Source organism: Perognathus longimembris, chromosome 4, assembly GCF_023159225.1.
Source record: "Perognathus longimembris pacificus isolate PPM17 chromosome 4, ASM2315922v1, whole genome shotgun sequence".
NCBI classification, from domain to species: domain Eukaryota; kingdom Metazoa; phylum Chordata; class Mammalia; order Rodentia; family Heteromyidae; genus Perognathus; species Perognathus longimembris.
In genome coordinates, this window is record NC_063164.1 from 78,621,945 (window position 1) to 78,649,925 (window position 27,981).

Below are 27,981 nucleotides of genomic sequence, written 5' to 3' on the forward strand. Positions count from 1 at the left end.
TTCATAGAATGAGTCTAAGTGAAGTGAGCCAGACCCAAAGAAACATGGACTCTATGGTCTCCCTTATTGGGAATAATTAGTACAGGTTTAGGCAAGTCATAGCAGAGCATCACAAGGCCCAATAGCTATACCCTTATGAACACCTAAGATGATGCTAAGTGAAATGAACTCCATGTTATGGAAACGATTGTTATATCACAGTTGTAACTACTTTCAAAGTCCCAAGTGTATCTGTAGCTTCTATTATTGATGATGTTCTTGTATCACCTTCCTGTGGTTGTACCTACACTATTTCTGTAATCTTATCTGAGTATATTGGAAACCATGTATACTGGTATTGGAAGTAGGAAACTGAAAGGGAATACCAAAATTGAGAGACACAGGGTAAAAAAAGTCAAACAACTACAAAAGCAATACTTGCAAAACTGGTTGGTGTAAGTGAACTGAACACCTCAAGGGGAGAAAGGGTAAGGTGGAGGGGGGAGGAGGGTATGAGGGACAAGGTAACATACAGTACAAGAAATGTATCCAATCCCTAATGTATGAAACTGTAACCTCTCTGTACATCAGTTTGATAATAAAAATTTGAAAAAAACTTGTCTAGAATCTGAGATTTCCTACTTTTTATTATGGACTAAACCTCTCTGTTGAACGTCAAACACACATATTGAAATCCATATTCAGTACCTCGATTTGAATATTGAATACAAATATCAAACTCTATATGTCTCAAACTGAACTCCTGATTATCTCCCACACTAATGTTTTTTTTTTTTCTTTCTTCCATGTTGCTCATGTTGGCAAATGTAACCTTCTGTCAATCAGTTTTTCAGGCCAAAACAAATTTCTCTTACAAATGATACTAAGAAGTATTTGTTGTTTGGTGGTTAGCCCCAACTAAAATGTCCATTGAATGTACATTAAAAAAAAAAGAATTTTGTTAGATTTGTTCACTGTTATTATTTCTAGCATTCACAGCAGAGCCTGACAATAGCTAGTCATACTCAATAAATATGAAAATATTGAAACAATATTTCTACTTTTAAAGCCAAATCAAATGCTCCTTTTAAAAGTATTTATTTTTAAACATGAATTTTACAAGTCAGAGATATTGAAAAGAAAATTTCAACTTAACCAACATATCTTACTTTTTTTTCTATGTGTGCCATTCCTGGGACTTGAACTCGGGGCCTAGATGAAGTTTCTGAGATTTTTTTTTTTTTTTGTCAAAGTTGGCACTCTACCATTGGAAGCATAGCTCTACTTCTGGCTTTTTGGTGATTAATTATAGATAAGAGTCACACACTTTCCTGCTCCAATTTGCTTAAAATTGCAGTCCCCATATCTCTGCTTCCAGTAACTAGGTTATATTTCATTTTAATTTAAAAACTATCAATCTATAACCTAAAGCAATATGTCTGAATTGAAAAGATGTGTTCTTGTAACCAATTCATGTTAACAGTTAAGAAGATGACTAGGCAAATCTATAGTAGCCATTGGCTATCTTTCAGTAGCAAAAATGAATGAGTCATTCTTGGATATTTTGCTATACATAATATATATTTAGCAACAAATTTTGAATAAAGTACAATCTGAAATTGAAAAATTTCTAATAATGGCTAAATGATCATCAGGTAAGTTTCAATAATTATGCTGATTGTCATAAAAGTATTATTGTATTGTTCTTATGCAAGTACTTTATCACTTTTAAATTTATGCCTTTTTTAAATTTTTATTATAAAACTGATGTACAGAGAGGTTACAGTTTCATACGTTAGGCATTGGGTACATTTCTTGTACTGTTTGTTACCTTGTCCCTCATACCCCCCTCCCCCCTCCCCCTTTCCCCCCCTGAGGTGTTCAGTTCGCTTACACCATACAGTTTTACAAGTATTGCTTTAGTTGTTTCTCTTATTTTACTCTTTGTCTCTCAATTTTGGTATTCCCTTTCAATTTCCTACTTCTAATACCAGTATACACGGTTTCCAAAATACTCAGATAAGATTACAGAGATAGTGTAGATACAATCACAAGAAGGTGATACAAGAACATCATCAATAGTAGAAGCTACAGATACACATGGGATGTTGAAAGTAGTTACAACTGTGATATAACAATCATTTCCATAAAATGGAGTTCATTTCACTTAGCATCATCTTATGTGATCATAAGGGTATAGCTATTGGGCTCTTGTGATCCTCTGCTGTGACTTGCCTAAACCTGTGCTAATTATTCCCAATAAGGGAGACCATAGAGGCCATGTTTCTTTGGGTCTGGCTCACTTCACTTACTATGATTTTTTCCAAGTCCTTCCATTTCCTTACAAATGGGGCAATGTCATTCCTTCTCATAGAGGCATAAAATTACATTGTGTATATGTACCACATTTTCCTGATCCATTCATCTATGGAGGGGCATCTGAGTTGGTTCTAGATTCTCGCTATGACAAATTGTGCTGCGATGAACATTGTTGTGCTGGTGGCATTACTGTGATTTTGTTTGTGGTTTTTTGGATAAATACCCAAAAGTGGGGTTCCTGGGTCATAGGGGAGTTCTACATTTAGCCTTCTGTAGAATCTCCATACTGCTTGCGAGAGTGGCGGAACCAGTTTACATTCCCACCAACAATGAAGTAGGGTTCCCTTTTGGCCACATCCCCTCCAACAACTGTTGTTAGTTTTCTTGATATATGACATTCTTACTGGGGTGAGATGGAATCTCAATGTTGTTTTGATTTGCATTTCTTTTATGGCCAGTGATGTAGAGCACTTTTTCATATGTGTCTTGGCCATTCTCATTTCCTCATCAGAGAAGTCTCTTTGTAGGTCTTTAGCCCACTTGATGAGCGGCTATTAGTTCTTTGTGGTTTTGTTTTGGAGGAAGGTAAATTTTTTAGTTCTGCGTATAATTTAGATATGAGGCCTTTGTCCGTTGAATGGCCGGTAAAGATCTTCTCGCAGTCTGTGGGCTTTCTCTGTATCTTGCAAGCTATGTCCTTTGCCATGCAGAAGCTCTGCAGTGTGAGGCAGTCCCATTTGTCCAACCTTTCTTTGATTTGTAACCTTTCTGGGTCTTTGTTAAGGAAGTTCTGTCCTGCGCCAAGGAGCCCAAGTGTTTCTCCTACTTCTTCCTTTAGTGCTTTCAGGGTGTCTAATTTGATTTCGCGGTCTTTAATCCATTTGGAATTGACTTTGGTGCAGGGTGATATATAAGGATCTAGTTTTAGTTTCTTGCATGTGTTGAGCCAGTTTTTCCAGCACAATTAGTTAAAGAGGCTATCTTTCTTCCAAACTATTGTTTTAGCCCCTTTATCAAAGATTAAGTAGGCGTAGTTCTGTGGGTTCATTCCCGGGTCTCCAATTCTCTTCCATTGGTCTTCAGGCCTGTTCCGGTGCCAATACCAAGCTGTTTTTATTACTATAGCTTTATAAAACAACTTGAAGTTGGGTATTGTAATTCCTCCAGGACTGTTCTTTCTGCTTAGGATTGTTTTTGCTGTTCTAGGTCTTTTATTATTCCATATGAATTTCTGGATTGCTTCTTCTATTTCATCAAAAAATGGTGTTGGGATATTAATGGGAATTGCATTGAATTTGTAGATAGCCTTTGGCAATATTGCCATTTTGATTATATTAATCCTCCCAATTCAGGAGCATGGGAGGTTTTTCCATTTCCTTAGTTCTGACTTAATTTCGTTTTTCAATGTTTTAAAGTTCTCCTCAAAGAGGTCTTTCATTTCTTTGGTTAAGGTTTTTCCTAGGTATTTTATGTTTTTGGGGGCTATTGCAAAGGGCGTTGCTTTCCTGATATCAGCCACGGTCTTTGGGTCGTTAGCATAGAGAAAGGCCGTTGATCTTTGAAGGTTTATTTTATATCCTGCAACTTTGCCAAAGTTTTGGATGAGCTCTAGTAGCTTGGGGGTAGAGTATATGGGATTCTTTAGGTATAGGATCATGTCATCTGCAAAGAGAGAAAGTTTAACTTCATCTTTACCTACTTGGATCCCCTTTATAGTTTCTTTTTGCCGGATTGCTCTGGGTAGGAAATCTAGTACTATGTTGAAGAGCAGGGGAGAGAGTGGACATCCCTGAGTTGTTTCTGATTTTAAAGGGAATGGCTTTAGTTTTTGACCAATTAGAGTTATGCTTGCTGTTGGTTTGTCATAAACTGCCTTGATTATATTCAGGAATGTTCCCTGGAATCACAGTTTTTCCAGGGCTTTTAGCATAAATGGATGCTGGATTTTATCAAATGCTTTTTCAGCATCCAGAGATAAAACCATGTGGTTCTTTAGCTTGCTCCGGTTGATGTGGTGGATTACATTAATTGACTTGTGTATATTAAACCAACTTTGCATCCCTGGGATGAATCCAGTTTGATAGTGGTGTATGATTTTTTTGATGACCTGTTGAAGTTGATTGGCCAGAATTATGTTGAGATTTTTGTGTCTATGTTCATCAGGGAGATCGGTCTATAGTCCTCTTTCCCTGATGAGTCCCTGCCTGGTTTTGGGATGAGGGTTATACTGGCTTCATAGAATGAGTCTGGAAGTGAATGTTCTCTTCCAATTTCATTGAAGAGTTTGAGAAATATTGGTGTGAGTTCTGTTTTGATGGCCTTGTAAAATTCTGCAGTGAATCTGTCTGGACCTGGGCTTTTCTTGGATGTGAGATCATTTATTGCCATTTCTATTTCAATACTGGATATGGGTCTGTTTAGGAGGTTTAAATCTCCATGGTTCAGTTTGGGGATATGAATTTTTTCTAGGAAATCATCCATTTCTTCCAAGTTCTCGAATTTGTTGGCATAAAGTTTTGCAAAATAGTCCCTTATAATTTTCTGAATTTCAGTTATTTCTGTGGTGATGTTACCTGTTGTATCTCTTATCTTGTTTATTTGAGTGTGCTGCCTTTGTTTTTTGGTCAGGTTTGCAAGGGGTCTGTCTATCTTGTTGATTTTTTCAAAGAACCAACTCTTTGTTTTGTTGAATGTTTTGATGGTTTTTTGTCTCTAATTGATTTAATTCTGATTTGATTTTAATTATTTGCTTCCGTCTATTGATTTGAGGTTTGGCTTGTTGCTCTCTCTCAAGGAAATTAAGGTGCTTCCTTAAATTATTGAGTTGCTGTTTCTCCAGTTTGTTGATGTATGCACTCAGTGATATAAATTTTCCTCTGAGTACGGCCTTTGCTGTGTCCCAAAGGAGCTGGTACTTTGTTTCCTCAACTTGGTTGAATTCCATAAACATTTCAATTTCCATTTTAATTTCTTCAATGACCCTCTGATGGTTCATCAGTGTGTTGTTTAGTCTCCATGAATTGTAGCAATTTCTGTGGTGGCTGGTTGAGTTGAGCTCTAATTTTATTCCATTGTGGTCTGAGAGAATGCAGGGAATGGTTTTGATACTTCTGAATTTGTACAGATTTTCTTTGTGCCCTAAGATGTGATCTATTTTGGAGAATGTTCCATGTGCTGCCGAAAAGAATGTGTATTCTGTCCTTGCTGGGGGGAATATTCTGTAGATGTCGATTAAGTCTAGTTCTTCTATGCAATTGTTTAGTTCTGTGGTTTCTTTGTTCAGTTTTTGGCGTGTTGATCTGTCCAGAGGTGATAGTAGAGTGTTAAAATCCCCAACTATCAATGTGTTTGGGTGTATGAGTGTTTTTAGAGTCAGTAGTGTTTGTTTGATGAAGTTGGGTGCTCCTGCATTTGGTGTGTAGATATTTAGAATGGTTATTTCTTCCTGTAGGAGAGATCCCTTTACTAGTATGTAGTAACCTTCTTTGTCTCTTCTTACCTTTTTTAATTTGAAGTCAATTTTGTCTGATACTAGGATTGCAACTCCAGCCTGCTTATGGGGGCCATTTGATTGATAGATTTGTTTCCAGCATTTCACTTTTAGAAGATGTTTACTTTTGCTGGATAGATGTGTCTCTTGGAGGCAGCAGAAAGATGGATCTTGATTTTTGATCCAACTTATGAGCCTATGTTGTTTGATTGGAGAATTAAGTCCATTAATGTTGACAGTTAGGATTGAGAGATGATCGTTTTTTCCTTTCATTATCACTATCTTGTTTAAAGCTGTGTCTTCCCATTTCTTGATCTGATGTTTACTATTTAGGGTTCATTTCTCTGTCTGTATTGGGATCTTGATTATTATCCCTGTATAGTACATCTTTGAAGACTTTCTGTAAAGCTGGTTTGGTGGAGATATATTGTTTCAGTTTTTCCTTACTGTGGAAGACTTTTATTTGACCTTCGGCTATGAAGGAGAGTTTGGCTGGGTACTGAATTCTTGGTTGATAGTTATTTTTATTTAGAGTGTGGTATACTTCATTCCAGGCTCTCCTTGCTTTCATGGTCTCTGCTGAGAAGTCTGGGGTATTTCTGATTGCTTTTCCTTTATATGTGATTGTTTTCTCTGCCCTAACAGCTTTGAGTATTTTTTCCTTGCACTCTACTGATCCTGTTTTGATCACAATGTGTCGGTGAAATGTCCCATTCTGGTCTGGTCGATTTGGGGTTCTAAATGCTTCTTGTATCTGTATAGGCCTTTCCTTCCGGATATTTGGGAAGTTCTCAGCTAATATTCTGTTAAATAGGTTGCCTATCCCATTAACCTCTTTCTCCAAGTTTTCCTCAATACCTATTATCCTTTAATTGGGCTTCCTGATCATGTCTTGAATCTCCTGTAGCGATCTGTTTTGTTGATTGGACTGGATTTGTATTCATTTTTTATCTTTCTCCATAAAATCTAAGGAATCTTCAGCTTTGAAATTCGATCCTCTTTCAGTTAGTCAGGACTGTAAGCTAGTTACTTGATTTCGAATCTCTTTTGCTTCTGACTGGTCTTTCCTGATAATTTCCATGTCATTTCTTAGGTCTTGTATGGACTTCTTTACTTCATTAACTTCATTATTTTGGTTTTGAGAGTTCTCTCTAAAATCTTTAAGCTGGTTAGCTATCTTTTCATTTAACTCTTGAAGTTCATTTATCTTTCTATTTGTGGATGCCATGAAATTCTCCATTAATTTTTGCTTTGCCTCCTCACGCTCTAGAATAATTGACTGAAGAGATTCAAACTTTTCATTTATCATGTTTATCAGTAGACTTTGTAGAGAATTTTGGGGGTTCTCCTCTATGTCTTTGATTGACTGCTCTGCTTCCTGCTTGTTTTGAGTGGGGGATAAGACTTCATTGTTTGCCATCTTTCTTGTGTTTCTTCTGCCCATTTGAATTGGGGATGCCAGTCTACCAGCACCTGTGAGCACCGTTTAAGACCCAAAGCAGCCCTTACCAAGCACTGTTGTGTAAATCTTACAAGTTCACAATTATGTAGATACCCTGTATAGCTGTCTATAAAATTAGATTTGGTGTTCCTAAAGAATACCATTTCAATATAACAACTGATCCTGGGCCCTGTATTCAGTAGTTACTTATTTACTGTTACGACCCTATATGCAAATTTTTTTTTATATTAAGTTCTTTTAGGACTGACTTTCTCTATGAACTCTTTTGATTCACTCGGATTAAGCTGGGATACCCTCTATCCAATAACCAGGAATCATTGGAGACTGGAGTTCCAGGCAGTATGTCAGGAGGGTAAGTTATAGGTAGTAAAGTGAATAGAGTAAAATGTATTGGGGAGGGGAGGTGGTGATTTTGGTTTAATTTCAGTGACATGGAAGTATCGAGAAGAGTAGAATCAGTAGAGAGAATAAGGTTGCAATGATAGATAATGGAGAGTTAGCAGAACAGAGTGGAGGTGTTCTTCATAGGATAGTAAGTTTTAAAGAAAGAGAACGCAAAGAGAGAAATAAAGTAAAAATAGTGGGAGACAGATGCACACAACAGAGAAAAATTATTTAAAAAAGAAAATAAAATAAAAAGGAAAAAATTCAGAAAAGCAACAACCCAAACAAACAGAAAAGAAAAAAAAAAACTTGATAAAACAAACAGGTAAAAATAGAAAACACGGCAAAAAAAACAACAACAAAAAAAAACGACGTTTCCGAATTGAAAAAAAATTTTTTTTTTTTTTTTAAGTTTAAGAAATGTTGAAAAGATAAAGAAAAATAAATGGAGTCTTCCTTGTTTGGGTGGTCCTTCCCCAGTCTCTGGTTTCCTTGTGATGGTCTGCAGTCTATATTCCTGATTGTCTGGTTTTGGCAGAATTCAGTTTGCTCCTCTGTCTGTTGCAGGGCCGCGGCCTTTAACGCTTTCCTTTGAATAGGCTGTGGACTGAGCAGGGCAGGGTGCCTCTGGCCTGTTTTACCCGGCTGAGAGGTGCTTGCCTGTGCATGGCTTCTGCCTCCTGGATGGGCCGGCCTCCTTGGCGGAGGTAATTATGGAAAGCAGCTCCGTTTCGGGCTAGGAATTTGGCTTCCTCTGTGACGGGACCGTTTAACTGTCTCAAGTTCCTCCATCTGTTTTTTCCGCTGTCTCAAGTTCCTCCATCTGGTGTTTCCGTTCCGCCGGGAGCTGCTGGCTGTTTTTGTGTTAAATTTAGAAGTTCCGGCAGGCAGGGCGGTGCACCTCTGGCTAAGCCGAGGCCCAGGGCACGCCTCCCGCCTGGGCAGGGGGCATTCTCCTGGGCAGAGCTGGCTGTCACTGTTTGGTCCCTCTTGCCCTTTTCAAAGATGGCTAATTTGACCTCGCTTTTCCCAGGCCCGCTTTAGTTCCAATCTGGTCTGACCCTATGCCAGTTGCAAAGATGGCGCTTTGCTCTGGCAGTGGTGGAAGGGCTGCCTTGCAGAAGTTGCTCTGTGGGCACGTGTGAGAATGTCTTTCGTGGGGTACTCACGCTTTCTCTGCGATTTCAGGTCGTCCGTGCTCAGCCGCCGCCTGGTCTCCACTGTGTGCTTTACCTGTGTGGAGTGCGGGTTGCTGTGATGGGTGCTGTGCCAGTGCCGCTGACACTGGCGTGGCGGTGGGATACCGCCCAGAGCTCGAATCTGTGTTTTCAGATGTGCAAAGTCGATTTTTCCTTCTTGGCCAGAATCCCTCTACTGTTACAACTTACGCTGCTTGTATTTCTAGTGGTAAAAGTTTCTATGGGGTGAGAAAACTGCGGTGCTGGAGGGAGCTGAGCTAGTGCACTGCAGCTCCTCTGCTGTCTTCTAAATTTATGCTTTTAAAATTACCTCTAAAAACCTTTAAGAGTATTCATTGGTATATTCTCCCAAATTCTATTCATTTACTGAACACTTAACCATAAAAAAACAGGTTTTAGACAATTGAGGACTAAGTTTCATTGTTGAGTTAGCAGTCAATAAATTGGAATTTATGCAATTAGTTTGGAAAAAAAAGGATACCATTGCTTTTACTTTGTGGTGAATTCAGGTTGGTTCATAATTTATTAGTCTGTGTTTATTTCAGTATCAATCACAGTTACAAAACGCAGTTATAATTACTAGCTGTTTGGGCCAAGACCCAATGTTCCATTTCTCTTAAAACAAACTCTGCTCTAATTTATTCCTATTCATTTTACTTATACTTTCGTCCCCCTCAACAGCTAAATTTAAAATTTCTAAAAAATCCTTGAATCTTTCTCACACTCATTCATTAAAATTTCAATTGCTGTTTCATTTCTTTGATCCACTCTACTTATGATCTCAGCACCTAATTTTTATGTTCTTATTTTTATTTTTCTGTTTTAATTATTTTTTCTTATTATTTTTTTGAAAAATTAAAATTTCTTTTTTAGAAATCCACTTATCTGTATTGGTTGGCTAATATTTTCATAATCTGGCTTCACTTTTATTATTTAAAATTATGTTGATATTGTCTGTTTAAAATGTAGAACTAAAGATGCAAAAGCATTTTAGAGGGTTGTTTGTTTGGTTTGGTATTTTTTTTTTTAGTTCTAAGGATTCTTTGTAGCTGATGCTTCTCTAATTACTCTGCTTTCACTAAGGTGATTACCACATATAGCCACTCTTCCCTTCTGTAATGTGTCAATCTCACAGGACCAATAGAGCTTTCTCTATCAATTGGTGGCTGCACTACTCACTCTAAAGTATTACTACCAAAGCTCTGTGTACAATAGGCTTTCTTTGTCTTATTTATTGTCAAAGTGATGTACAGAGTGGTTACAGTTTCATACATTAGGCATTGGATAAATTTCTTGTACTGTTTGTTACCACCTCCCTCATTCCCCTGTCCCTCCTCCCCATTTCTCTCTCCCCCGATGAGTTGTTAAGTTGGTTTACACCAAACAGTTTTGCAAGTATTGCTTGGAAAAAATTAAACTAAGTGAAGGGACCCAGACCCAAAGAAACATGGACTCTATGGTCTCCCTCATAGGGAATAATTAGCACAGGTTTAGGCTAGTCACAGCAGAGGATCACAAGAGCCTAATAGCTATGCCCCTGTGAATGCATAAGATAATGCTAAGTGAAATGAACTCCATGTTATGGAAACGAGTGTTATATCATTGTTGTAATTACTTTCAAAATGCCATGTGAAATCATAGCTTCTATTGTTTTGTTTTTTTCTTCAAATGTTTATTATCAAACTGGTATACAGAGAGGTTACAGTTTCATGCGTTAGGCATTGGATACATTTCTTGTACTGTTTGTTACCTTGTCCCTCATACCCCTTTCCCTCCTCCCACTTTCCCTTTCCCCCCCTGAGGTGTTCAGTTCACTTACACCAAACAGTTTTACAAGTATTGCTTTTGTAGTTGCTTGTCTTTTTTTACCCTGTGTCTCTCAATTTTGGCATTCCCTTTCAATTTCTTACTTCTAATACCAGTATACACGGTTTCCAAAATACTCAGATAAGATTATAGAGATAGTGTAGGCACAACCACAGGAAGGTGATACAAGAACATCATCAATAATAGAAGCTACAGACACAGATGGGACATTGAAAGTAGTTCCAACTGTGATATAACAATCGTTTCCACAACATGGAATTCATTTCACTTAGCATCACCTTATGTGATCATAAGGGTATATCTATTGGGCTCTTGTGATGCTCTGCTATGACTTGCCTAAACCTGTACTAATTATTCCCAATAAGGGAGACCATAGAGTCCATGTTTCTTTGGGTCTGGCTCACTTCACTTAGTATAATTTTTTCCAAGTCCTTCCATTTCCTTACAAATGGAACGATGTCATTCTTTCTGATAGAGGCATAAAATTCCATTATGTATATGTACCACATTTTCCTGATCCATTCGTCTATGGAGGGGCATCTGGGTTGGTTCCAGATTCTCGCTATGACAAATTGTGCTGCGATGAACATTGTTGTGCTGGTGGCATTACTGTGATTTTGTTTGTGGTCTTTTGGATAGATACCCAAAAGAAGGGCTGCTGGGTCATAGGGGAGTTCTGTATTTAGCCTTCTGAAGAATCTCCACACTGCATGCCAGAGTGGCTGAACCAGTTTACATTCCCACCAACAATGAAGTAGGGTTCCCTTTTGGCCACATCCCCTCCGACAATTGTTATTGTTAGTTTTCTTGATATATGACATTCTTACTGGGGTGAGATGGAATCTCAATGTTGTTTTGATTTGCATTTCTTTTATGGCCAGTGATGTAGAGCACTTTTTCATATGTGTCTTGGCCATTCTCATTTCCTCGTCAGAGAAGTCTCTTTGTAAGTCTTCAGCCCACTTGATGAGGGGGCTATTGGTTCTTTGTGGTTTTGTTTTGAAGGAAGGTAATTTTTTTAGTTCTGCATATATTTTAGATATGAGGCCTTTGTCCATTGAATGGCCGGTAAAGATCTTCTCCCAGTCTGTGGGCTTTCTGTTTATCTTGCGAACTATGTCCTTTGCCCTTCTGAAGCTCTGCAGTTTGATGCAGTCCCATTTGTCCAACCTTTCTTTGATTTGTAGCATTTCTGGGTCATTGTTAAGGAAGTTCTGTCCTGCACCAAGGAGCCCAAGTGTTTCTCCTACTCCTTCCTTTAGTGTTTTCAGGGTGTCTGTTTTGATTTCAAGGTCTTTAATCCATTTGGAATTGATTTTGGTGCAGGGTGATATATAAGGATCTAGTTTTAGTTTGTTGCATATGTTGAGCCAGTTTTGCCAGCACCATTTGTTAAAGAGGCTATCTTTCTTCCAAACTATTGTTTTAGCTCCTTTATCAAAGATTAAGTAGGCGTAGTTCTGTGGGTTCGTTTCTGGGTCTTCAATTCTGTTCCATTGGTCTTCTTGCCTGTTCCGGTGCCAATACCAAGCTGTTTTTATTACTATAGCTTTATAATACAGCTTGATGTAGGGAATTGTAATTCCTCCAGCTGTAGCTTCTATTGTTGATGATCCTCTTGTATCCCTTTCCTGTGGTTGTACCGGCACTATCACTGCATCATATCTGAGTACATTGGAAACTGTATATATTTGTATTAGAACTAGGAAAGTGAAAGGGAATACCAAAATCAAGAGACACAAAGTTAAAAAAATAGGCTTTCATACAACCAAAATAATGTGTAAAATAGGTTTTGATCATTTACCTTATTGTTTTTTTCATGTGTGTGTGTGTGTTTGTGTGTGTGTGTTTGTGTGTGTGTGTGTTCCAGTCCTGGGGCTTGAACTCAGGTCCTGAGCACTGTCCCTGGCTTTTTGTTCAAGGCTAGTACTCTACTACTTGAGCCACTGTGCCACTTCTGGTTCTTTCTATATTTGTGGTGCTGAGGAATCAAACACAGGGCTTCATGTATACAAGGCAAGTACTCTTGCCACTAGGCCATATTCCCAGCCCTTACTTTACTTTTTTACATCAGAGTATACTGCTTACTAAGTGAAAGGAAAATTTTTTCCATAAATGCTGACTGTATTGTCTCTTCTCAGAAGAATTTCAAAACAGAACAGGAAGGGCAAGTGTGATGTAGTCCAAAAGTAGACCTAAGAGTTTAGAGAAGCATATTGCCTAACGAGGCTCAGATTATCAGTTGAGAAGGCTACATTGAGCACAGAAAGTGCCCAGTTGCTCTGGTGCTTCCAAGAAAGCTCATTGTGGGAATGATCTTAGCGTCTCTAACACTATGTTTGCCGTTTTATACCCAGACCTTCCAAGATAAGTCTCTGGCATCCATGGGTAAGGTCCTACTGGACTACTTTGTTTTAATCTCACTGAGACTTTTTTGTTGGATTATTATCATTCATTTTACTATTTTTTATTAAATTTTGTTGACAAGGATTTGTGCAGAAGGGGTACAGTTACATAATAGGCAATGAGTAAGATATCTTGTGATATCAAACACCCTCATTTTTCTTTCCCTTCCCTAGCTCTAGTAGGCATATATACAATACCCAGTATACCAAAAACATATACAGTAGCCACGTGGCATACGCCAAAGGAAATTCACCTAGAATTTTAACGTCAACAATAGAGTTTGCTTATCCTTGTCTTATATGATCATACATATATAGCTTTTGAGCTATTGTGATCCACTGAGCGGTCTATTTTAGACCTTTTTATGTTTAGTTTATGTTTACTATTTTTGTTGTTTTCCTTAAGTGAAAAAATGTTGATGTGTTCTAGGAGTCAGAAAGGAATCATAGAGCTTGATTAAAATCTTCCTACAAGGATAAGAATCTCAATAAGCAAGGGTTTCACCTGAGCTTCTGTGGTTCCTGCCTGTAATTCCAGCTACTGAGGATGCTGAGATCTGAGGTGGTTAGAAGCCAGACCAGTACAAGAAATGTACCCAAGGCCTAAAGCATGAAACTGTAACCTCTTTGTATATCACTTTGACAATAAATAAGAAAATTTTAATTAATTAATTAAAAGAAAAGAAGCCAGACCAGGCAGGAATGTCCTCCAGAGAGGCTTATCTCCAATTTACCATTCAAAAACCAAAAGTGGCCCTGTGGCTCAAGGTGGTAGAAAATTACCTTTGAAAGAGTTCATAGTCAGTGCTCAGGCCTGAGTTCAAGTCCCAAGATCAACATTTTTTAAATTAACACATTGAGATAGACATAAGCTTAAACCACGTAAGGTTGATGTTTTAAGCTTGGTAGTGAGAATGCAGTCCTCTTCATTGGAGATTGCTTCTATCAGATGGAAACAAAAAGTCTGGTATCTTTCCCCCTGCTAGAAATGATAAGGACCACTAAGTAGTCCTGTTTTAAAACTTTATTTAATTGTATCATCAAAGTATATACTTTATCTTTTGTCTGACATTCTGATGTTTAGCATTAGTCTCCCAGAGGCAATAGTAGAGAAATGAAGCAAATTAAATTAAAGTAATAATAATACACATCATACATAGCATCAGAGATATTACATGGACTTGAACTTCTATTCTTCCTGGAGTGAGAGCTCTCTGAGGGAATGAGTGCAGGACTGATCTGATCTAACTTGTGATGTAATGGCATAAATCTGCCTTGTGTGATGAATATACCAGAGAAGGAGGGCAAGAACAGAAATAAGGAAGCCAGTAATAAAGCATTTGAATAATGTAGGTGAGAGAAGAGGGCAGCTTGAACTAAATTATGGTAGTAGGAGTTAATGAGAACTATGTTTTTTTTGTTAATCTTTGAATATCCTATTGAAAAATCTGTTCAGTTTATACATGTTCACCAATCCAATGGAACAATAAGAACAGGAAAGCTGCATTTTTTCAGAAATTGTTTGGAGCAAATAAGCCCCTCTTATATCTAAGGATCTTTTTTTTTTTTTTTTTTTTTTTTTTTTTTTTACATTTTCAGTATCCTGAAGTTGTAAAATGGTGTTTAAATTCAATGTCAGTTAATGAGCATAATATTGATTGTTAGCCCTTTTGTCCTTCTTACATATAGAATATTATCTTCCTGATTTTAGCAAAGAAATATGCTAGAAAATGGCTCATTAATCATACCATAAAATGATGACAATGTATCATTACTTGGTCTTTTGAGTCAGTCAGTGGGGCTGACACATACGCACTCTGAAAACCTGATCTTTGTCCATTCATCTCCAGAGAACTGAGTTTTGACTTACACATTAACTTCAAAATACATCCATACATCCATAAAATATGTATGTATGTACATGCATACATACACATATAAATATGTAAACATAAAAGCATGTTCTTGCTCAGAAGGGAAGCCCAGAAACCCATACAGGGAGGTCATTGCATATTCATTATCATTGCTAGAAATCTAGCTCACAGTGCTTCCCTATTTGCCATCAATTAAAGTGAGTAGCATTGTCTTCACATTTAGACAGCTCATTATGACTAAGGGAATAAAGAAAACAAGTACTTCATGAAATATCTTCCCAGAGATTGAGCTGAAATTCTCAGTGAAGTGAATGCAAAACTTATAAAATGTTGGGTGGCACAATTTTAAAATTTTAGTAAGGCCTTAAAGTATGGAAATATTTTAATGAATGAAAATATACTTAAATACAAAAAAGTTACAATTTTACTTAACTCATGGTTCTATGTTTTCTTCCAGAACCTACAGAGAGTCCACCTATGCTATTAATTGCAACATCAGAAGCAATTGAAGTGTTCTTTCTTAATGGAAGTAAAATGGTCAGTATAAGCTCAGTCAGTAAAAATGAAATTCATTCTCTGGATTTTATTTACCATGAAGAAGTGATATGTTGGATTGAATCAAGAGATGCTTCAAATCAACTCAAATGTGTCCAAATAACAAAAACAGGAAGACTAACAGATGAATGGTCAATCAACATTCCTCAGTCTTTCCATAGTGAGTATTTATATTTATATATACATACATATACATACATACATACATATATATATATATATATATATATATATATATATATATATCACCACTTAGGATTTTCATTTACTGGCCACAGATAGGATTATTAGATTTTGTATCCTTATAAATTTCACAGATGCGTGCACACATGTTCAATAAGTAGTATGTCACAGGGTTAATTTAATTCTTCTTTAGTGCTCAGTAAATGTCACCTTTGGGGAACTGTGATTTTTCACAGCACTGTTGTTCATGATGTGATAGTGAATGTGTAAAAAAAAAGTAAAACACACAGTTGATGATCACAAATCCATTGCCTAGTATTTGTTTGACATATCTTTGAAGTTATTAGATTTATAATATACCTATTGGTGGTAACTATCCATGTGAAATATTTTGGTTAAAACAACTAAAGACTTTTTACACATATATTTTTTATAAAATACTTATTAGTTGTGATTAATTTTGATTCTCCATGTCAGACATTTGACAGACTAATATCTTTCCTCACTTCCTGCATTATGCCATACTTGAAATCAGTTTGTTATATATATTCAAATACACCACCTCTGTTCACTCTTTTCTGCTTTCCCCATCTTTTTTACACACAGGGGTATCAAAACTTATCTGTACATGTGTAAAGGAACATTCATGATTATTTTAGAATGTGTCAAGTTATTTTGTAATTTATAGAAAAAAATCCTGTTTTTACAAATGCTTCTAATATAAAAATCATGGAGGGGATAATGAAAATTATATACAATAAGGAAAGAATAAAGGGAATTGCTTGCTGAATAAACATAATTTAAACATAAGTTAAACATAACCATGAGATATAAATGTGTGATTTGAATTTGATAATATTTCACCAAAATCTTACTATTTGATATAAGGAATGAAATAATGATATACGTTTGAGGACTATAAAGAAACACTTTGAAAACTTTCTTAACCTTTAATGTTGACAAAGCCTTCTTTAAAATAGGTCACACATCATAATGGGAACAGTGAATGCTTACTATTTCAGGTAGTCTTTGGAAAAGTGGTTGCTCACAATTAGACTCTAATTACTAGTGGTAGGAGCAAATGGAAGACTATGATGTAGTTCAATCATTGGCTTAGCCAGGCTTTGGAAAATAATTGAAAAATAGGCACTCATTCTTTACCACATTAGTGATTCCCTTAACTAATTCAAACACATTTGTCCCAGCAAATGAAATACTGAGGTCAAATAGGTAGAGTAGTCCCTACTCAGGTAAGATTATTTTGAAGCTTATTTGGATAATATTTATCTCCCCATTTTATAATAATAGTGATCACTTCTTTGATGTGCACTTGAGAAAATATTATTTAGCAAATGCATTCAAAGTCAAGTAATTGTAATTTAGACTGTTTATAGAAAATAGCTTATATTCAAATGAATGCATTAGAGTTATAAAAACAAGTTATGGAAAATCATATGAAGGTTTTCTTTTGGGTAATCACTTTAGTGAAATATTTCCTATGCACTCTGAGCTAAAAAAAAAAAAGGCACTGGAAAATTTAAAATGTGTTTTTACTGTTAGGTTCAAATAGTTGTATATGTTCCTTCATGTGTGAAGTGCATCTTGATTTGTCACCTTCTTCATTACTTCTCTACCTCATAACTACTCATTTCCAGCCATTCCAATCAGGTTTCCTAATCCATGTTCAAATATGTATACTGCGTATGAGTATATTATTATATTCTTCCACCATTTCTCTTTCTCGTCATCTATCTTCCTCTTGTTAGTCCCCTACCAATATCCCTGATAACCATTTTGTTAATGACTTAATTGTCCAATAGTGTTACACCATAGAACCTCACTCTCATGTATAATATAGTTTATTTGGTCTCATGCCTTATGTGCATTTAATTCCATGTTTATTTCCATATATATTTAGAGTTTAGATTGAAGATAGAAATGTGAGTGAAAACATACACCCTTTGTCTTTCTAAACCTTGCTTACCTTTCTCAATCAATATGACATTTTCCAGATCCATCCATCCTGGTACAAAAAACAATATTATTCTCCCTGATGGATGAATAACATTCTATTACACATATATCATGTTTCATGTTTTATACACTCTTTCAATTGTTCAATGAGGTTGCCAAGTAGAGTAAATATTTTTGTGGAGTTACATTATGCAATTTTATAATCACTTTAAAATATATTAAATACGTAGAAGTAACTCAACAATGGATTTGTCACAGAAGAACTACCATTGGAAATGACGTGTTCCATACTTACCATGACAATTTTGAGTTGGTAATGAAGTTTGAATATTCCTCACATGTACATTTACATAAAATCTCTGTCACACCATTAAAGCAAATTAATGAACTGATAGAAATCCATTGAAAACCATCATTGTCTACTGTTGCATGGGTTATTTCTGCATGTTTTGCTCAAAATGATTTAAGGTGCTTTGCTCTGTTTATACCTGAAAAATACTTTTTAATAAGAAAATATTTGGGGAGATGGTACTGAGGACTGAACCAAGGTCATTGTACTTGCTAAACAATTGCATTGCCTGAGCAGCATTCCAGCTCTAAGAAAATATTTTAAATATTAGATTTTAATGATAACTCCAAGAAAACTCTCTATAATAGTTTATACTGGCTTGAATTTAAAAGTTACATAATAATGTGATAGTAAACATTATATTACAATATTTAAAATCTCATTGCATATCACTTTATTGATTTTTTTCTGGCACATTAAATTACCCCAATTACATCTTTCTGGAATTAGTAAAATATAAATGAACTTCCTGTTTTTTAGCAGGCAATTTTGAACTGCAAGTTTATATGTAGTAGGTAAAGAAAAGTGGCTAAAATAATGACACGTAATAGATATCTGAACCTTAAGTTGTTTTGCTTTGATTTTGTTGTTACTCTGATGGTTGTTTTAGACAATGGATAATAATGTATCCAAATGATATGGTCACAATTTTTGAATGTGCCAAGCCACTTCATTGAAGAAATATGTTATTCCCCTATTAATGATTGAGAAATTGAGACACTGAGAAGTTAAGTAATAATCCACAAGATGCAATAGTTATGAGTTGGGGTTTGGATCAGAGATCACAGCTTTTCCTAAAGAGAGTTTCTCTCAATCGCTGTCTTTGTCTTTGTCTCTGTCTCTCTCTCTTTCTGTCTCTGTCTCTGTTTGTCTCTGTCTCTGTCTCTCTCTGTCTCTCTGTCTCTGTCTCTGTCTCTATCTGTCTCTTTCTCTGTCTCTCTCTCACGCACACACACACATTTCATCAATAGGTACACTAATATCACAGAGGCTCAGAAAACCATGTGCTCACAAAAAGGAAAAGTGATAAATGTATGTGCTACAGAAGGCAAAATCATTTGAAAACTTCACAAACTGAATCTTTTGTGACCCTTTCAGTAGTTTTCCCTTTATTATTAAGAGTCCATCTAAATTGCATTATAAGAGTTTAAAAAAATTGAGGAATATTATGCTTAAGTAATATTAATCCCAGTAAGTTGAGGAAAATGATAGAAATCATGTATCTTTCTATAATTTATTATTTTTAAAGATACCCTTTATTTATTGTTTACAATTTTATCCTGAAAGATACAGACATTGAAGAAAATTTCGAAAGAAAAGTCTTCTCACAAAAAGTATTCTCACAAAACACATACCTAGAATATAATTATGTCTTAAAATTTTTATAAAGAATACTGTGGTAGAAATATAGATACTCCAAGTCAACAACATCAGTGGGCTTACAGGAATGGTAATTTCCATGTATTTCTTCAGGAAAGTGCAGAGGCTTGAAAACAAGTTGGAAAATAATATTTTCTGAGTTAAACTGTTACTAAAGATGATGACTCAGAGCCATGTTAATATCTCCTAGATGAAGAGCAGACACTTTCATTCTTTTACTATATATAATTGACCAGTATTCTGAATAATTTGAAGGCCACTTCATTGATTCTAATTATGGATGTAACCAGTCTGTCTGAATGTTCATGTCCCCAGCTCAAGTAGGGTAGAATATATCTGACCAGAAATAGGATTACCTATTTATTGTTCAGGTACTCATTTGTGCCATTCACTCCTTTATCTTCTCTTAAATTGTTTCTATGTAAAACTTTCCTTACTTTCCATTGATTTTCTGCATATATTGATAAATAAGATCTAGACTTCATCTATTTTTCAACTTTAACCCTACTTCTTTCTTATACCAGTTTGACAGTTTTCTTTGAGTTAATTCAAATAATCACAAACTCTCAAGGGACAATAGTCACTGAATGTTAACATACGGTATTTGCAATTCTGTAGATTAACATTTTGCCATAAGAAAATATTACATAATGTATATACTAATCAATTTCCAGGTAGAATATTTTTTTCTAAGTGTATATGAAGAAATTTTTTGTCTCAGATAATTAATAGCAGTCTTTCTCATTTCTTCTCAACTATCAACCAGACTAACACCTGACTACAGATTTCCTAGCCTTTACTGCTTTGCTAACATCTTCCAAAAATATGCTTTAAAATATGACTAAGCTACGTCCTTACTGTGAATATACTCACAGTCTTAGGAAGATATACTAGGATAATATAAATGCTAATCCCAAATAACTCCAGCTCCTATTAAATTCAGAATTTTAGAAGATGATTCCTAAACTATGAAATAACTGATATTGTCCAATATTATGACATAACAATATAGTGTTGACAACAGAAGCTGAGCATACTTTATTCACAGGTCATCTAGTTGATTATTGATTTTTTAGGTCATTTCCTCTACAATTGTCTTTCTCCATCGGAATGGCCAAAAGTCATATCACACTGCTTATTTTTTTCATGGTTACCAGTGAAGTTATTCACTCCATTTTGGACTTAGGTGTCAGCTTTAATCTAGTGAAATAACACTTGATTGTTTAAAACAGTAAAAATAATTAATTATCTTCATATGTTTTCTTAGGATAAAAGGAAATTTCATAATCTGGTTTTTCGATGGGCTGCCACTAGCTGATTTATCTTTTCAACCCATACACTGTTCTCATGTTCCACCAGAAAGTGATATTGCTCTTCTTCTTTCACTCCACTGTGTTCTTTCATTTATTTCCCATGGTCTGAAAAAGTTTCCTATTGCATTTAGTTGTCTACCCTGGAGAACTGAGAAATGATATTTTTAATTCTTCCCTGGAGATGGAGCATGTTAAAACATTAATTGGTTTTATTTTACCATCTCATTAAGAAAATATGCAGACGTTGGTCAGCTCCTAGCTAAGGAAACTCTGAGATAGAATGGTGATCATCCTTGTTATTTTTCAATTTATGAGTTTTTACACAAGATTTACCCCATAAAGGAACTTTTCTTTATCTTTTCCATATTTACACCTCTTACAGAAGACTGGGTTATACCTTTTGGTTATTTATTTATTTATTTATTTATTTTAATTTGTTTTGAATCCAGAACATGTTTATTAGCAAATACAGGGAGGAAAAAAGTTTTCTTCTTCAAGAATCTTGGCAGGAATATGTACTCTTATATTGCTTCCTGCAAAAGCTCATTCGCTAAGAGACTATTACAACTCTATTACCATGGATACATTGTTTAACTCCTGTCTCAGAAATTACATATGTTAGTGAGCACTTTATGATTTTTAAAAGTTTCTTCTTTTTAGCACACTTTTGTGAAAAGACAAAAAAATGTTGATTTGCTTTTTCTGCATCATGGTTTGATGTTTGGAAGGAAGGTTGGGATTTGTGAAGTAAACTAACAAAATGCATTCTTGCTACTACTGGAAGTGCTAGTTAGATAAGAACATCTAGTAATGTTAAAAAAAAAAAAAAAGGGTATTTGAAACTACTAAATAGGCTGATGTGAAAGCACATTTCCAGAGCTTCCAGCATTCTTTTCCTTGATAACATAGTCACGGTAATAGGTATTAACGATAAATTATTCTTTAAGCTTTGTAATAATATTAGATAAATTTATACTTGGAAGTCAATAGCTTCTTTTGATTTTCAGTCAGCTTGTCACCATAAAATGCTATAGTTATTGCCAAGCTAAACAGCTGAAGAAGAAGAAAACAAAACAGAAAAAAAAATCTAGCAATTTGATTTCTCAAATTTGCTTTGAGTGTTAGTTAAAATCTATTTGGCCAAGTTATAAAAACTATTACTAACTTGCTGGTACAATATTTGCTGAAGTAAAAAAATATATGTGCTAACTTTTGTATTTTCTATGTATTTTTATTATATATTTTGCACATATACTCCATAACCTTCCAGATTTTGCATAATGCTGTATAGAAGGTGCAAACAATTAATTTCAAGGTTACTAAGTAGGAATTACTTGATATTCTCATCATCATGCCAATAACCACATACATGATATTTAGCAAATGATCTTTTCATCATGAGAATATTACAAAGTATATTTGAAGCTCAGAAGCCTATATTGTTTAGCTATAGCAAATAGTATTTTCAGTTGATGAATAATTTGATGAAAGATGAAAAAAATAAGAAAAAAAGTTAGTAAAATAATTTCTGATTTAATATTTATTTAGAAATTGTTTTACTTTACATATATTTGCAATGCTCATTCTTTTCACTTTTTTTTATTTCAATGGACTTCCTTCAGGTAAAAAAAATAATTATTCACTTTATATTCATTGACTTTCAGAAATGTTTAGTCATGTAGAAACTTTTATAAGATAATAGGAATGTAGGGACTTAACATCAAAGTTACCAGTAGGGTTAAGTAGGACTTTAATTCAGTAAGGTTATACAACTGGCAGGCAGCCTTCAGACTTTGAGTTTATTTTTCTCTTAATTTTTTTTTAATCCATAAAATCTTGTTACATATAGGTTTAGCACTAGGTTTTACATCATTTTCACCACAATATTTGGCACAGGTGATACAGCCCAGATCCCACTGGTAATGACTAATGTAAGAATAGAATAATCATTGAAAAAAATAGTGTCACATTATTCCTAGATTTATTTTCTTTCTACTTTTTACTGTAAAGGTGGTGAACAGAGAGATCCAGTTACATAAGTCAGGTAATAAGTATATGTCTTTTTCAACAGTGTCAAGTCCTTCCCTATTTCCTCTTGTTTTTTTTTCCTCCTGACCCCCCTTGCCTTGAGTTGTATAGTTCAATTTCCTGTATAGTTTATAGTGAGTAACAGATGAATTAGGTCATCTTTTTTTTTCTCTATTATATTTTTTCTTATTTATTGTCAAAGTGATGTACAGACAGGTTACAGTTTCATATGTTAGGCCTTACGTATATTTCTTGTACTGTTTGAATTAGTTAAACTTTTGTCCCACCATTATTTTTACTTTCCCTTCACCTCTCCAAATCAGATAAACTTATATACGAGACAAAAAGAATAGAAATAAAAAGCAGCAACAAAGAGGAAAAAAGAAACAAGAACAAGCACCACAAAAAAAAAATTACACTGGAACATGATAATGAGGACTAAACATTCATACACTCAGATCAAAGGAGGATATTCTTAGGAGAGGATCACAAGGGCTCTCGTGCATATGATCATATAAAATGATGTTTATCATAGTGAACTCCAAGAAATGGAAGCAATACTTTTTGAGTTTTTTTTTGTCTTTTACTATACATTATAATTATTTACAATGAGGAAAACAAGGCAACCTGTTTCTTTGGATATGTTTACTTCACTTAAGATATTTTTCCCCCAAGATTTTCCATCTCCTTACAAATGGAGCAATGTCATTCTTCCTGATGGAAGCATAGAATTTCATTGTATATATTTACCACATTTTCTTTTTTATTTATTTATTTTTTCATATATTTATTTATTTATTTATTTTGGCCAGTCCTGGGCCTTGGACTCAGGGCCTGAGCACTACTCTCCCTGGCTTCTTTTTGCTCACGGCTAGCATTGTGCCACTTGAGCCACAGTGCCACTTCTAGACATTTTCTATATATGTGGTGCTTGGGAATTGAACCCAGGGCTACATGTGTATGAGGCAAGCACTCTTGTCTCTAGGCCATATTCCCAGCCCCACATTTTCTTGATTTATTCATCCACTGAGGTGCACTGGAATGATTCATTGATTGACGTTGGTAAACAATGCTGACAATAATATGGCATGCTGGTGGCTTTAGTGTGGCCTGGTTTGAGGTCAATTGGATAAATGCCCAGGAGTGGGATTGCTGGATCATAGGGAAGCTCTGTGCTTAGTCTTTTGAGGAACCTTCATATTTCTGATATAAACATACCGTCTCCTTCTAGTACCCTCATATTCTTGTAATTTGAACCTCGTGTGTGTGTGTGTGTGTCTGTATGTGTGTGTGTGTGTCTGTCTGTCTGTCTATGGAGTCAAAAAGAGAAGGATATATTTGTATTTCATTACTTTCTTTTTTGTTTTAAAGGTTGATGACTTTATTTTATTTATTTATTTTTTTCTCAAATTTTTATTATCAAACTGATGTACAGAGAGGTTACAGTTTCATACGTTGGGCATTGGATACATTTCTTGTACTGTTTGTTACCTTGTCCCTCATGCCCCCCTCCCTCTCCCCCTTTCCCTCCCGCCCCCAGGTGTTCAGTTCACTTACACCAAACAGTTTTGCAAGTATTGCTTTTGTAGTTATTTCTCTTTTTTTACCCTGTGTCTCTCAAATTTGGTATTCCCTTTGAATTTCCTATTTCCAATACCATTAAACATGGTTTCCAATATACTCAGATAAGATCACAGAGATAGTGTAGGTACAACCATAGGAAGGTGATACAAGAACATCATCAATAATAGAAACTACACATACACATAGGACGTTGAAAGTAGTTACAACTGTGATATATCAATTGTTTCCATAACATGGAGTTCATTTCACTTAGCATCATCTTATGTGTTCATAAGGGTATAGCTATTGGGCCTTGTGATGCTCTGCTATGGCTTGCCTAAACCTGTACTAATTATTCCCAATAAGGGAGGCCATAGAGTCCATGTTTCTTTGGGTCTGGCTCACTTCACTTAGTATAACTTTTTCCAAGTCCTTCCATTTCCGTACAAATGAAACAATGTCATTCTTTCTGATAGAGGCATAAAATTCCATTGTGTATATGTACCACATTTTCCTGATCCATTCATCTATGGAGGGGCATCTGGATTGGTTCCAGATTCTCGCTATGACAAATTGTGCTGCGATGAACATTGTTGTGCTGGTGGCATTACTATGATTTTGTTTGTGGGCTTTTGGATAGATACCCAACAGTGGGGCTGCTGGGTCATAGGGGAGTTCTATATTGAGCCTTCTGAGGAATCTCCATACTGCTACTTTCCATTCATCTCTTATCCAATTACAATGTGTATGACTTCATTTTCTCACAACATCACAGCATTATTTCTTAAACATGTTCCCTTGGATACAAGGCATTTGGAAAAATGACTGCCATGTTATATAAAATCATCATTGCAGATATACAATGACATTATTGTGTTAATAATTGAGTTAGAATATATTTTCTATACAGTATCTATGAACTTTGTGTAGTTAATGATTTTTTCATCCCTTTGATTACTGACCAATTTACTGCTATGCTCATGATGTGCCTATGTGCTTCTGTATTGGAGCTTGTTGCTAAGGATGCAATTTGAGAGTGAATATGTACTTTAATATATACTGTCATCTCAATTATCTGTGTTTTATGTTACATACTTCAAGAAGATTATTTTAAAAGTCTCCCAGACTTTAAAATTGATTGTTCATTGTTTTTTTTATGTTTTACTATATTTGTGGCTAATCCCCAAAAGGTTGTGTGTGGAAGGTAATATAGAATTCCTCGGGAAAAAAACTAAAACACATTTTTAAGCTCTTCTTCCTAGGAGTTCAAAAACATAGGTAAAGCATTCAATTATCATATGCCCTGAGACTTTGGGGTCCAGAGCAAAGTCTGTCTCTGACTAGCAGATGAAAGAAATCACATGTGTGGTAAAAATTTAGAAGTATTTAATATTCTTTCCTGGATGTGGCCTGGCACAAAAGCTAATTTGTGGTTAAGGAGGATACCCTGGAATATATACTAACACTAAGGTAGAGTTGTGGGTGTTATCAAGTATCTTGCTGTTGAATTGTAACAAAATTTTCATGAGTTGGATAACAGTATATTAAAACTGTAATATGAAAAGGTAAAATGGCATATATATGTGTACATAAATATAAGGAAGGATTCCAAAATTGCTTAATATATGGATCTGTTTTGTATGGGTTGCATAAAATAATACTTTTATATAATATAGGCATGAATTTTCATACACATATACATATATATACACACATATTCATATATGCATGCACATATACCCGTACATAGACATACATACACATACAAAATGCACACACATATATGTATATATATGTTTGTATATATACATATATATGTTGATATATGTTAGACTAATTTGTGGCTTCTCATTCTCAAGTATTTCAGCTTTTAAACATGTAGAATTTTGTAATTAAGTGAGTACAAATATTGTAAATCTCTCAGAAAACTGAGAAGTCTGGTATACCATCTTCTTTATTTGATTGCATGTTTTCAATATTTTTAGGATAGATCTTGGTGGTGACTATGTTACTGTACTCTCCAGTTAATGAAGAATTAATGAATTGACATTATGGCAGGTGTATGTGTCTCCTGAGATTGTAGTAACATGAAGTAACTTCCCAAGCTTGCTTGTTATTTGGCAAACAACTCAGAAATCATGAAATTGCAAACATAATTATTCAATCTAAAAACTGTGGTTTTACCACTTGGGTACAAAAACTTTTATTTTGTCCTTAGTTTTATATCTTTAGTGATCACATTTACTTGATTATGTCTTGTAGTAAGGTCCTGTAGTAACATTATTTTTAATGTGAAAATTTATATAGATATTTTCTTTTTTTCTTTTTATAATTTTTTTATTGTCAAACTGATGTACAGAGAGGTTACAGTTTCATACTTTAGGCATTTGATACATTTCTTGTACTGTTTGTTACCTCCTTCCTCATTCTCCCCTCGCCCCCCCCCCCCCTTTTCCCTCTCCCTCCATGAGTTGTTCAGTTGATTAACACCAAATAGTTTTGCAAGTATTGCTTTTGTAGTCATTTGTCTTTTTGACCTGTGTCTCCGATTTTGGTATTCCCTTTCACTTTCCTAGTTCTAACACTACTATAGACGGTTTCCAATGTACTCAGATAAGATACAGTGACAGTGCAGGTACAACCACAGGAAGGAGATACAAGCGGATCATCAACAATAGAAGCTACAGTTTCACATGGCATGTTGAAAGTAATTACAACAGTGATATAACAGTCATTTCCAGAACATGGAGTTCATTTCATTTAGCATCAGCTTATGTGTTCATACGGGTATAGCTATAAGGCTCTTGTGATCCTCTGCTGTGACTAGCCTAAACCTGTGCTAATTATTCCCTATGAGGGAGACCACAGAGTCCATGTTTCTTTGGGTCTGGCTCACTTCACTTACTGTAATTTTTTCCAAGTCCTTCCATTTCCTTACAAACGGGGGAATGCCAATCTATCTGATAGAGGCATAAAATTCCATATTGTATATGTACCATATTTTCCTGATCCACTCATCTACTGAAGGGCATCTGGGTTGGTTCCATATTTTAGCTATGACAAATTGTGCTGCGATGAACATTGTTGTGCTGGTGGCTGTAGTGTGTTCTTGTTTGTGGTCTTTTGGGTAGATGGCGAAAAGTGGGGCAGCTGGGTCATAGGGGAGCTCTATGTTTAGCCTTCTGAGGAATCTCCATACCACTTTCCAGAGTGGCTCTACCAGTTTACATTCCCAGCAACAATGAAGTAGGGTTGCCTTTTGGCCACATCGCCTCCAACATTTGTTATTGTTAGTTTTCTTGATATAGCACATTCTTACTGGGGTGAGATGGAATCTCAATGTTGTTTTGGTTTGCATTTCTTTTATGGCCAGTGATGTACAGCACTTTTTCATATATCTCTTGGCCATTCTCATTACCTCATGGAGAAGTCTCTTTTTAAGTCTTTAGCCCACTTGAGGGGGCTATTGGTTCTTTGCAGTTTTGTTTTGGAGGAATGTAATTTTTTTAGTTCTACATATATTTTAGACATGAGGCCTTTGTCCGTTGTATGGCCGGTAAAGATCTTTTCCCAATCTGCGGGCTTTCTTTTTATCTTGCGAGCTATGTCCTTTGCCCTTCTGAAGCTCTGCAGTTTGATGCTGTTCCATTGGTCCATCCTTTCTTTGATTTGTAGCATTTCTACAATTCCTAGCCAG

At 35.4% G+C, this 27,981-nt stretch overlaps 1 protein-coding gene across 1 annotated transcript in view; it reads left to right on the forward strand.

Moving 5' to 3' along the window:
• The window catches only part of Lrp1b (LDL receptor related protein 1B), a 1,711,024-nt gene that overhangs the window by 831,181 nt on the left and 851,862 nt on the right, over positions 1 to 27,981 (forward strand). Inside the window, exon 6 of the mRNA XM_048345540.1 lies at positions 15,397 to 15,654. Coding sequence (XP_048201497.1) covers positions 15,397 to 15,654 — 258 coding nt within the window. The remainder of the gene's footprint in view (positions 1 to 15,396; positions 15,655 to 27,981) is intronic.